General features: G+C 33.9%; 1 protein-coding gene across 1 annotated transcript; it reads left to right on the forward strand.

Moving 5' to 3' along the window:
* Positions 1–11,114: 11,114 nt before the first annotated feature.
* On the forward strand, positions 11,115–12,294 carry LOC137826048 (protein PHOSPHATE-INDUCED 1). Its single transcript, XM_068631890.1, has one exon. The coding sequence runs from the start codon at positions 11,188–11,190 to the stop codon at positions 12,139–12,141; it is 954 nt and encodes a 317-aa protein (XP_068487991.1). The 5' UTR covers positions 11,115–11,187; the 3' UTR covers positions 12,142–12,294.
* Positions 12,295–13,409: the final 1,115 nt, after the last annotated feature.

A 13,409-nucleotide genomic window follows, 5' to 3' on the forward strand; every position in this document is an offset into this window, starting at 1 on the left:
GTTCTTAAATCATCAAGTACAAATCTTGAAAAAAATTTAAATGAAAAATGACAAAACTCTTCAATTCACTTAAAAAGGAAAGTAATGAACCTCCACATAAAATTAAGGAATTTTAAAGACAAGCAAGAAAAGGACTAATTCAAGAAAGCTAAATCAAATTAGGAATTAAATATAAACAAAACTTTTAAGACAAACAACAAAGCAATTCTAAGACTCTAAGAAACTTACTTAAATTTTAATTATGAAGCATTTAGAAATTATCAAAGTTAGAATACTCTTGGGTTAATTTGGTTGTTGGTTATCCTATGTTTATTTTACAACATAAGTTTAAAAGGTTGAAAATTGAGCTCTGAGGGTGGAATAAAAATTCTTTTGGTAATGTTAATCATGCAATGCTTTTTAAGTTGATTTGAGATTTACACATACTTTTATAGGTTTCACTTGGATTAGGAATTAAATTGATAATTATGGTGACAACTCAAGAAGGATTGCCATTGGACACAAACTTAACCAAGTGTTAAGTAAGTGTGAAGGTTCTCTTTAAAGAGGAAAAGGAAAAATACACACACTATAATTGATGATAAGTTGCAGAAATGAAAAGAAGCATCAAGTAAAGACAATGAATAAAGAGAATTGAACAAAACAAGATAGAAAGGATGAAAACACTTAGATAGATGAAGAGGATTCGATGAAGGTGGAATCATGGAGGTAGTCATAACACTTGGAGAAGGGATCCAAGATAAGTGAAAAGGAGTCACCACTTGAAGCCATCCAAGATAAGACTCAAAGTAAATTTTAGAACACTCAGAAATTCACTCAAGCAGAGATTCTTTACACAAAATTCAATGTGATTTACAAGAGGGGGTGACCACCTATTTATAGTGATAAGTGCCATGTGATTAAGGCATGCAAGGAACACATTTTACACATTTAAGCATGTGCTTAGTGTAAAAAATGTGACTATGTGGGTTTCACATGTGATGCATTCTAGAATTTAGGGTTTCACCCTCCTGAGGGCCATGAACAAGCCCAATTTATGCTATTTAACACCTCTTTAAAAATATTAAAAGAAAGAATAACTAGTAGCCTGGCTCATGCTCTGGTGTTATGCTCTTGATGATCTTCTCAAGAATGGTGGGGCCTTGTGACCTCGCCTAAGATGTTTGACCTAGCCTCTAATATTGTTTCTTGCTCTTGGTCATCTTCTTATAGGGTTGGACTGGTTTAGATGGTGATGCTCCAGTCAAGGTTACATTACAAGGTGTTCAGGGAAGGTCTATAGAATAAAATGTTATAGGAAGTATTCAAGTTTATGGTGCGGTAATTGGTGTTTCCTTCCCAAACTTGGGATATAAATCTATGTAGCCACGAGGTTGAATCTTTCGCCTAAGAATTTGACAATATGGTATGCATACAGTTGTATGACACTTTTTTATATCTATCAGTCCTAGAATGTTTTCAAATATTAGATGTCGATCAAGATCCCTTAGTCAATCAGTCTTCGTCACGATAAAATATTCTATTTTGAAGGTGATTACCATGAGATCATTTTGCATTGAAATTATTACTTTAAAATCTGAATCGATGAAGTAATGAGATGCATCTTCGTCCTTAGATCCAATAACACGACATTCATCGGTTGCTCAACTCATAAATGTTTTTGGTGTGCCTAGATTGAGTCCGGTAATCATATTGATAATTTTCTAGATAGGTTGGTCACAGTTTTTGGGTCCTTTGATGACATATTTTGTGCACGTATTTATAACTTTGTTCTAAATTGAAAGCACTTTCCATATGTTTTCTTTTTAGCTTTTGACTCATTTCTTTTAGTACTTATAAATTGGGTTCAACAAACATTTTTCCTTTGACTTTGTATTTTAAGCTAATCTAACATTTGCTTAATATTTTGGCCATAATTTTTATAGATATTTTTTTGACTGATTCTAGTTGCATTGCATTCTACTTTTCCAGGGTTTCAAAATGGACATATGGTTTGTTGGATTTGAAGTTCTCTACTATTTTGAACAATTTTTAAAAGTTGGGGCAAATTTGCAAAATTTTGTAATGAAACTCATACAGATTTGTTTTTCCTTGTCTTTTCTTGGACTTTTGTAATTAGGCTTATGAACCTAATTAGAGCTCATATTTACTTAAAATCAATAGCATATATATATAGCTTAAATGTGCTATAAGCATGTAGACATAATTCATTTGTTTAGTTTTTCAATTTCAGAAATTTTCTATTCATCTTATTTTCTCTCAATTTCTGAAATTGCAACTTCCTCTTTTCCTAAAATTTGTGTTTTATGTTCTTCTTAAATGGAGAACTAATATTTTAGGATCAATTCATAAAATTAAAATCAAACCATTCGAATTGAGTTTTGATTGTTTAATGCTCTGAGTTTGTTATTCTTCTCTCTAACTTTGTATATGTAGTTTATGATTGCAATTTGTACTTATGATTTTAGAAATCGATTGAATCTTAATTTGATGAATATATACGAATTAGATTGAACGATGCTTTCATTTAATTTGTATAACTTGTTTAATTGATTAATTATTCAAACTTGGATCTGAATTTTGTTCAACCCTTTAGATATTGGCAAAGATATCATAACAGAGTGCTACGAAAATTAAGAAAGAGTTGTCGAGGTGACATAGTGAATGTGCCTGTTTCGTTTCAGATCTAGGGGAGAGTTTTGCGGACCCGAAATACATATGCAAGTTGGACAGTTTCTCTGCAGTTTCAAGATAGTCCAGGTCCGGCGCCACCTAAATCAGAGAAGTTTCTTCCTCCTTTTTTGGCGTTTGTTGAACATTGGCTTTGATGTCCCCAAATATATGTGGATTGCTTAAAGACTTTGATGATGGGTTTCTAGGTGTGTTTTGGGTAGTTTGAATTTGTAATCCACTCATAGAATTGATCCAAGGTTATTTGATTTTAATCCTTTTGAAAAAAATGTGTTTTCAAAGAGAAGCAGAAAAACAACCTGTTGATTTCTCGTTTTAATCGGTTGTTTTTCTCTCAACTTGTTTGAAGGGTTTTTAAACTGTTTGACTTTGGTTGACTTTCTGTCAAACCAATTCAGTCGGTTATTTCAAAAAATCAACCGACTAATTTTTGAAAATCCTTAACAGAATTCAGTTTAATTGATTCAATCTGTTTTGTTTGTTTTAAAACTTATTTGGCTTTTGCATTAAATGTTTTTAACAACTGATGGAGTATAAATAAGTGGTTATATGCTCCATGTTGTTATGGATTAAAATTAACACTTTCAAAATCAGTTTTTCCAAGATTGCTTAAGGCTTTGGATTTTTTGCTAAGAGTTGAATACGGCTGTTGTGTATCTTTCAATCCAATCTGTGATTGTATCAGGTGTATTCTATTCCCTTCTCTCTTTGATTTGTATTTCTGTAAATAACTGGTGTTGCACAAAGTCAGAGAGTGTTCTGATCTGTGTTGTGTTGTAGCCAAAGGAAGTGAGTGTTCTTGAGGGGTTCAAGATCACTTCTTTGGTGTTTGTGTAATTTGTAATCTGTTGTTGGTTGCATAGTGGAATACTCAGTGGTTTCTAGGGACTAGATGTAGCTCTTGGTGAAGAGTGAACCAGTATAAACATTTTGTGTGAATCTCTCTATCCTTACACTCTTTAAACTGCTTTAACTTTGTTTTTATAAAGTGTTGATAAAAACAACCGACTGTTTCATAAAAACAACCAATTGATTTTCTGCATCAAGCTTAAAAACAGTTTTATATTTGGCTGGACATATTTTCCATTGATTAATTCTTCATAGCCTTTCACTCTACCTTAAATACTTGCGAAAATCTTTCAAAAACAATTCACCCCCCTCTTGTTTTAGTCCTATAAATCTAACAGCGTTTTCCTCCATTTTCGGTGGCTTCGTCTTTATCTGACGAGATAATAGTGAAACAGTTCACTATTCTCCATCTATAAATATTACCTCCCTTTGCTATGAAAATCACATCTCACTCACGACTTCCCCTCTCCCTCTCTTTCTCTCTTCCTCTTCACCCCTTTCTTCTTTTCTTTTACTTTATAATTTTTCTAGGTTTTTGGGTTCTTACTCTAGAGGAGTTTACTTGATAGTTCTTATTCTCGAGATTTTTTTAGAAGTTTTTGTTTTATCCTTGGGGACTTGCGTAATACACCGCGGATAAGTTCTTACAGACTCTAATCCACGACACCTTAGGAAATCAACATTGTTCGTGTTTTAAAGCTTTAATTTTTACAATCCTGAGGACTTATAACTGCCAATACGAACAACAACAACAACTCTACTCCATAGACGTCAAACGTTATTTTCATAACGTAAACCATTTTTGCGAAACCATTTCTAGATGTCTTGAAATTGAAGTCTTCACCGCTCAGAATTTCTAACGCAGGAAAGAATGTGTGTCCACTCTGTTTGACATATACGGAGTCGCTTTTGCACTTACGACTTCTAAACCCGAGTCAAGCACACCTGCGAAACAAATTGATGTTTGAACCCATACAAATAAGGAATGTCATCACACCTTACTCAGTGTGTTATCTAACGATTTGTTTGATGTCTATTGCTCTTACAAGGAAGCTAAAGATATTTGGGATTCCCTTATACTCAAATACACTGTTGAAGACGTCGTTAGAAAAAGGTTCGTGATAGGAAACTACTATCGCTGGGAGATGATTGAAGACAAGGACATAAAAAATCAGATAAACGAGTATTACAAGCTGCTTGAAGATATCAAAGTAGAAAGCATAGCTTTTCCTGATGAATTTGTGTCCTAACTGTTGATAAAAAATCTTTTGTAATCCTGGATTGATTACAAACAACAACTGAAGCACAGGCACAAGTCACTACCACATCTAATCACCCACATCATCATTGAAGACACAAACAAAAAGGAGTGTGTTGCTGCAAAGGACAAAACTTTGTCTGTCAAAACAAACATGGTAGAAGACAAACCAGCTCTAAAAAGGCACGAGAGAAAACCTAATCACAAAAAGAAATATAATAATAAATTATCTCATCCCAATGGAACTAACCCCACCTTTAAGAAAAAGGGAAATTGCTTTGTATGTAGAAAACTAGGTCATCGTGCACCTTAGTGTAAACATAGGGCCAAAAACGACTATCCTCCTAAGGCAAATCTAGCCTAAAAGGAAGATACCATTGTTGTTGTCGTTTCACAAGTAAATCTTGTGACCAATGTGAGTAAATGGGTGGTAGACTCTGGGGCTACCAGACACATATGTGCAAAGAAAAATGTGTTTACCTCCTACACAAGTGTGGGGGATGGAGAAGAACAAGCTTTTCTCAGTGACCACAGGAAAACTCTTGTCCTAGGAAAATGAAAGGTTCTTCTAATCTCACATCTGGTAAAATTCTAGCTTTGAGTGATGTGCTACATTTGCCATCAATTAGAGTTAATTTGATCTTTGTAGCATTACTAGGCAAAGTTAGGGTTAAAATGTCATTTGAATTTGACAAGATTGTTATGACAAAAAATAATGTTTTTGTGGGGAAGGGATATTGTGATCAAGGTCTATTTTGTATTGAATATTTCTGAAGTTATTAATGAATCTGGGTCTTCTGCTTATATTGTTGATTCGTATGAAGTATGACATGGTAGATTAGTACACGTGAATTATTTGAATGTTATGAAATTGCAACGACTACGATTAATCAACATGCATGACAAACAAAGTAGTAAATGTGATATGTGTAGAATCTAAAATAACGTAGAAAACATGTCATTCTATAGAATGTCAATTTTAACTTCTTGGTTTAATTCATACCAACCTTGTTTAGTTAAAACAAACCATGTTTAGAGGTGGTAAAAATTATTTTGTAACATTTATATATGATTTTTCTAGATACACCAAAGTGTATTTAATTAAACATAGAGATGAAGCTTTTGACATGTTCTTAACTTATAAGGAGGAAGTAGAAAATCAATTGAATAATAAAATTAAAAGAATTATATCAGATAGAGGTGGTGAATATGTTTTGTTTAATGATTATTGTGTTAAAGAAGGTATTATTCATGAAGTAACCCCGTCGTATTCACCTGAATCTAATGGAGTTGCTGAAAGGAAAAATAGGACTCTTAAAGAAAGGATGAATGTCATGCTTATTAGTTATAATGCTCCTAATAATCTGTGGGGTGAATCTTTTCTTGCCGCGTGCTTTTTGCAAAATAGGACACCACATAAGAAAACTGGTAAAACACCATATGAGTTGTTGAAAGGTTATCAACCTAATCTGAAATACCTAAGAGTGTGGCGATGTTTAGCTAAAGTGGTGTTATTTGATCCTATGAAAAGAAAAATAGGCTCTAAAACATCTGATTGCATGTTCTTAGGATATTCGAAACATAGTGTTGCCTATAGTTTTCTAGTTCTTAATAGAAATATAATTGAACGAAACACTATAGTAGAGACGAAAAATTTTGTGTTCTTTGAACACATCTTTCCTTTAAAGAGTAGTGGTACTTTTGAAAAACCTATAGATAGTGCTAGTGATGCCATCAGTGAGGATGTTAGTGAGGATGTTAGGAGAAGTAAAAGATAGAGAAAGGAAACCTCATTTGGAGATGATTTTTTACACTTATCTAGTTGAAAATGATCTAATAAGTTTTTTAGAAGCTACTCCTGATGCTAAACATTAGGATAAGGCCATTAGGACTAAGATTGATTCAATTAAGAAAAATAACATGTGGACCTTAGTAGACCTGCCTAAAAGAGAAAATTTCATTGGTTGTAAGTGGATCTTTAAGAAGAAGTACCATCTTGATGGATCCATAGAGAAATATAAGGTAAGGTTAGTAGGGAGAGGTTTTACCCAAAAACCTAACCTAGATTATTTTGATACTTTTGCCACATTTACTAGGATTTCCTCTATTCGTGTGTTGCTAGCCCTAGCATCTATCCATTAGTTAGTAATTCACAAAATGGATGTTAAAACAACTTTCTTCAATGTTGAACTAGAAGAGAAAAATTATATGACTCAACCTGGAGGATGTGTAGTTCTAGGTCAAAAGGAAAAAGTATCCAAACTTTTAAAATCATTGTATGGTTTGAAACAAACACCAAAACAATGGCATGAAAAACTTGATAATGTTTTACTTAGTGAAGGTTTTTCTACCAATGATGTTGATAAATATGAGTGTTCTAGATTTGAAAATGATGAATGTGTCATTATATGTTTATATGTGGATGGCATGCTAATTTTTTGTACTTGCAATGATATTGATTTTTAAAACAAAACTATTTCTTGGATCTAAGTTTGAGATGAAAGACAAGGGTAAAGCAAGTGAGATTCTAGGGGTTAAAATTATAAGGAATGGAGATAGTATATTACTATCCCAAGAAAAATACAATGAGAAACTTCTTAAAAAGTTTGGTTACTATGACTTTAAGTCAATGAGCACCTTTTATGATACAAACTCTAAATTAAAGAAGAACAGAGGAGGATCTATTTCTCAAACTCAGTATGACTAGATAATTGGGAGCTTATTACATTTAATGAGCTTTTCTAGACCAGATATTGCTTATGCAATAGGTAGACTGAGTAGATACACTCAATGTCCTAGTTAGGATCATTGGGATGTGCTTGCAAGACTCATGAAATACTTGAGAGTCACAATGGATTATGCCATTAGATATAGTGGATTTCCCATTGTGCTAGAAGGGTACAATGATGCTAACTGGATCTCTGATTCAAATGAGACAAAATCCAGTGGTTATGTATTTACACTTGGGGGTGGTGCAGTTACATGGAGATTAGTTAGGAAAACTATTATTGCAAGATCAACAATGGAATCTAAGTTTGTTGCTCTCGAAATGGCTGGTAGTGAAGTTGAGTGGTTGAAAAACTTCTTAGCAAACATTTCGTTAGGAATGAAACCAACCTCGTCTGTATCAATGCATTGTGATTGCCAATCGGCAATAGCTATAGCTAAAAATAAAACTTACAATGGAAAGAACAGACATATGCAATTCAGACATAATTTGGTGAAGTAGCTAATAAAGAGTGGAAAAATTTCTATTGACTATTTCAAGTCATAATGGAATTTGGAAGATCCTCTAAAAAAACTCCTAAGGAGAAAACTGATTTTAGAAACATCGAGGGGAATGGGACTGAAGTCATTTGCAAACAAACAAGTGATGAAAACTCAACCTTTGTGATTAGAATCCCATGAATAAGGTTCATATGGGTAAAAGCAAGTCACTTGTTACTTCTGCTAACACTAAAATTGATTTAAGATTTTTCCATTCCTATGGTGTGTGAAAGTGCTAGATACTTCATTATCGAGAGGATAAACTTTGTGGTTAAAATTCTAAGGTAAAAGAGTTTTAACGATTAATAAAGTTTTAATGATTTTCATAAATTATGGGTGGTGTATGTTTTGCAACATACACTTGATGAAATCACCTATATGAGTGTCAAGTGGGGCCGCTTGCATGAAATCTTGGTAAGATCTCTATAGTACTCATGAATATCGGGCACGTGCATGGCCTAGTAAGTGCAACAAAGCGACAACATTGTGAAGGTGTATTGTGATTGATAAACTGCTAACACATATTAAGTGTCTTGGTTCATACAGTTTGTTATACCAACTACATTGTTTGTTAAGTTCATCAATCTAAGACTGGTTCACATAACTTGTTATACCAGCTCTGATGCATTACATCTTATATGAACTCAGAACTTTATTCTTTCTTTCTTTGACTATATGATTTATCTTTTGCAATATGTGAGGAATTGTTTGAACCCTTCAGATATCACCAAAGATATCAAAACAGAGGTTGTGGAAATTAACAAGAGTTGTGGAGGTGACGCAGTGAACGTGCCTGTTCCGTTTCATATCTAGGGGGAGAGTTTTGCAGACCCGAAATATAGATGGAAGTTAGACAGTTTCTCTGTAGTTTCACCTAGACCGGAGGAGTGTATTCCTTCTTTTCCGGCATCTTCCTCCATTTCTGGCAGCTTCCTCTTTTTCTGGCGAGATAACATTGCAAGAGTTCGTTGTTCTCCATCTATAAATACCACCTCCCTTTGCTCCGAAAATCACATCTCACTCACGGTTTCCCCTCTTCCTCTCTTCCTCTTCATTCCTTCATTCTTTTCTTTTACTTTATAACTTTTCTGGATTTTTGGGTTCTTACTCTAGAGAAGTTTACTTGCTAATTCTGATATTGGGAATTTTCTGAGAAGTTCTTGTTGTATCATAGGGAACTTATGCAATACATCGCGCATAAGTTCTTACAGACAGTGATCACCCACACCTCAAAAAATCAACATTATTCGTGTTTTAAAGTTTTATTTTCTACAAATCTTTAGATAACTACAATAAAAGGAATTATTTGGTTCTAGAATCTATGAATTGATCTTCTAATTACCATTAGCTTTCATTCTAGATGTATATTGAAGGTGAAAGAGGTGGATGTACCAATGAACAACTCAATATTTTTTATTCCTTGTGATATTCTATGTTGAAGGATGCGAGGTGTTATGATTATAACTTCCAACCTTCTTCTTATATCAACTAATTATTTTCTAAATTTAACTAGCATTGTCATAGTATTCACATGATTTTCTTACTCTTCAGATAATTTTATTCATCCGTTATTTAATAAATTCCTTATTAATATCACATAGTATTGGAAAATTCAACTCTACAGAGTCAAATATTCTTACAAGAATGGTATTATAAAACCAATATTTTCTCTTTTGTTACAAGTGTTTTTTTCTCTATTATTTATAATATACTTTTCTAATCTTTGTTCAACTAGTTAGTGTGAGAAGACACCATAATACTAAAATTAGTTGAGACACATATATAACAATAAATACTTAATAATGCAGAATACATATCCTGCAATCTTATTGTCTATCACACTTTATGAATTTTTAACTTAATAAACTTCCAGTAAGTACTTGAGTTATCCTAATGTGCAATTAACATTTAATGATTTAATTATTTATTTAATGCATACTATCTTTATGAAACCAAAATATTATAAGGATGGGCACCACGCCATCATCTTAGTTCTTAATGAAATTCATGTAAAAAATATAAAATAATTAAATTTAATTTTCTTTCATGTATAAATTTGATTTTCATTAAAAAAAATAGTCATACATTTTTTTCTCTCAAGAAATTAGATACTTTTATAAAATTAAATTGTACATCTAATCTTTTAATATTTAAAATTAAATAATTTTAATTTATCATATATATTAGTAAAAAAAAATCAATTTTTTTTTATGTGAGACAACAAAATGTAAGGTTTAAATAGAAATATGTTGTTAAAACAATTATTTAACTTCAATAAACTAAAATTAAAATATATTGTTTTTATTTTTTATATAGAACATATTTGTACACAATAATTGAGCAGAAAAATGTATTTAAGCCATTTGGATCTTTATGCTAGTATTAGTTACTGCAAAATGGGCTGTGATAAAGTAAATGCTAGTTACATGTGCTTTAAATGTTAGTAGTACTACTAGGGTCTAGATTCTCTAGAAGTTCACTAGTTGTCAAATACTGGTGCCAATATTGAAAACATGAAACAAACATAATTGATATAAAAATAAAAATAAAAGACAGCTGAATAACGTCTCTATATCTACGTGTAAAGTTTGCTTACACACTACACACGGAGACAGTGTGAGTTGAATATGCATCTCCTAGTCTCGCGTGCTTCCTCGGATACCCACACCATGCCATAAATAACCATTCATAAAACCATACACTTCGATTGTGTAAGTGTCAGTTAATTATCCAACACTATACAGACTGTCATCTAACGTCTCTCTTTCCCTTTCATCAAACCAAACACACTTTTTTTTCAAACTCTCTACACACCCCATCTCATGAACAACACGTACCCACCACGCTCCTCTTCAAACGCACTTTTCCTTTATCGCGTGGACTAAACTACCACCAGTAACTCCGTGGATTAGGGCTACACTTCTCAGTTTTGAATAAAGAAACGCGTTAAAGTAAAGAGTGTCTAGGTCTGTGCCACTGTACCACTGTGCCCCACTTGTACAGCTTCAATTTTTCTTTATTACACACCTCTCACTTGTATATATATACTCTCTCTTAACACTCACAATGCACAAACAGAAATTTACAAGCCAACTCAACTTGTTGGCATCCTTACTCAAAAAATGTCAACTTTTCTTTTGAAAATCTTCTTTCTCGTGTCTATCTTTCACATCTCTTTGGCCACAAGGAGGTTGAATGAGTTGGTGCAAAACCCTACTCAGCTTCTTCATTACCACAATGGCCCTCTTCTCTCTGGCAAAATCTCAATCAACCTCATTTGGTACGGTCACTTCAAACCTTCCCAGAAGGCAATAGTCTCCGATTTCATCACCTCACTCTCACCCTCACCTTCACCACCACAAACCACCCAACCATCCGTCGCCATGTGGTGGAAAACCACCGAGAAATACTATCACCTCAGCAGTAACAAGAAAGCCACCCATAAACTTTCCTTTTCACTTAACAAACAGATTCTGGACGAAAGCTATTCACTAGGGAAATCCCTCACCACCAAACACCTCATTGAATTGGCTTCCAAGGGTGAACACAGAAACGCCGTCAATGTGGTTTTAACCTCGGCTGACGTGGCAGTTGAAGGCTTCTGCATGAGCCGATGCGGGACCCACGGTTCCTCCTCGGTGGGCCATGCCAAGGGGAACAGCAAGAGCTACAAATTCGCTTACATTTGGGTTGGGAACTCCGAGACTCAGTGCCCGGGTCAATGCGCTTGGCCGTTTCACCAACCGGCTTATGGGCCGCAGGGTCCACCGTTGGTGGCGCCTAACAACGATGTGGGCCTTGACGGAATGGTGATCAACCTGGCGAGCCTGTTGGCTGGGACGGCGACGAACCCGTTCGGGAATGGGTTCTTCCAAGGGCCCGCGGAGGCGCCGCTGGAAGCCGCATCGGCCTGCCCTGGGGTCTACGGCAAAGGGGCTTACCCTGGTTACGCTGGAAACTTGCTCATGGATTCTTCTACCGGCGCTAGCTACAATGCGCATGGTGCTAACGGAAGGAAGTACTTGCTTCCTGCTTTGTATGACCCTTCCACGTCATCGTGCTCCACCCTAGTTTGAGGAACACTATATTATATTAGTTGTTAGGTATATATTCATTCATTCCTTTATATGTTTTGATTGTATGGATTAAGGTAGAAGCAAATTACATTGGTTTGCTTTCAAATGTTAGTGTATTATTAATCAATTAATTTGAGTCATTCATCATTACTATATCATGTTTCCCCAATCATGAAATGTAGAAATATGTAGATGAACTCGTCCAATTATTTTTCTTGATATTAAAAAAAAAGGATAATTAGTTTCTTATTTTGACTCTTTAGCCTTGTGATTTAATTTCTTAATTAAATAATTGTAAATTTCAACTTTTTTACTTAACCCTTGTATATTTAATTTTTCAAGGCAATAAATAATAAATCCTTCATTGTTTTCTAGGTTAAAGGTAGAAAATATTTTCTTTCTGGACTTACAAAATGTCAAGATTACCTGACATGTACAAGCTGGTAACAGTGAGACTTGGAAGTGAGAGTAGAAATAGACAAAAGCTAAAAAAAGATGTAAAAAGAAAATCAAAATCAAGAAAGAAAGTTCATATTTTAAAAAGTATTATAAACTCTTGATAAGCATATCAACTCATACCTAACCAAATTGTGAGTAAATATTGTCTCCAGAAACGCGTAAGAAAGACTTAACAATAAACACATTTTGCATTACTAGACTAACAATAACCATGATATTGTTAATGCAATTAGGTGTTAGTAAAATTAATGTGTTTTTTTAAAACTTGAAATTTCATTTTGAATGAGTATTGGGCACATGGCTAATGTTGAAATGAGAAGTTGAAATTTTTATTAATAACTTGAATTTTTTAAACATCATCGTGGGATTGAGTGGTGATGATTGTGATTATTGTAATTTTGGTCGGTCAATAGATTAAAATTGTGGGGGTGATGTATTCATTGGAATGCAATAGAAAACTTCTTCCTTCATTATAGAACTATGTTGAATTCATATATTGCATGATATCGTTAGTAGAAGGTGATATGTTTAGATCCATTCCAAACAAGTTAGAGGATAAATTAGTTGAACTTGACACAAATGATTGTATTTTATCATCCTTTATAGGTTGTGGTTGAGATGTATTAGATTTTCAGTTGCGAACGTCTATGTCAATGAATGTCGCCATGCATACAACACTTGTCAACCTCATTAGGATCGCATGTTGACCAAAAGTGACCTTGAATGGATGTAACCCTAATATGCATTGGATGGTTGGGGTAGCTCATGAGACCTGTCATCATACGCTATGAACATTGTCACTCATGCAA

Source organism: Phaseolus vulgaris, chromosome 8, assembly GCF_051622355.1.
Source record: "Phaseolus vulgaris cultivar YP4 chromosome 8, ASM5162235v1, whole genome shotgun sequence".
NCBI lineage: Eukaryota > Viridiplantae > Streptophyta > Magnoliopsida > Fabales > Fabaceae > Phaseolus > Phaseolus vulgaris.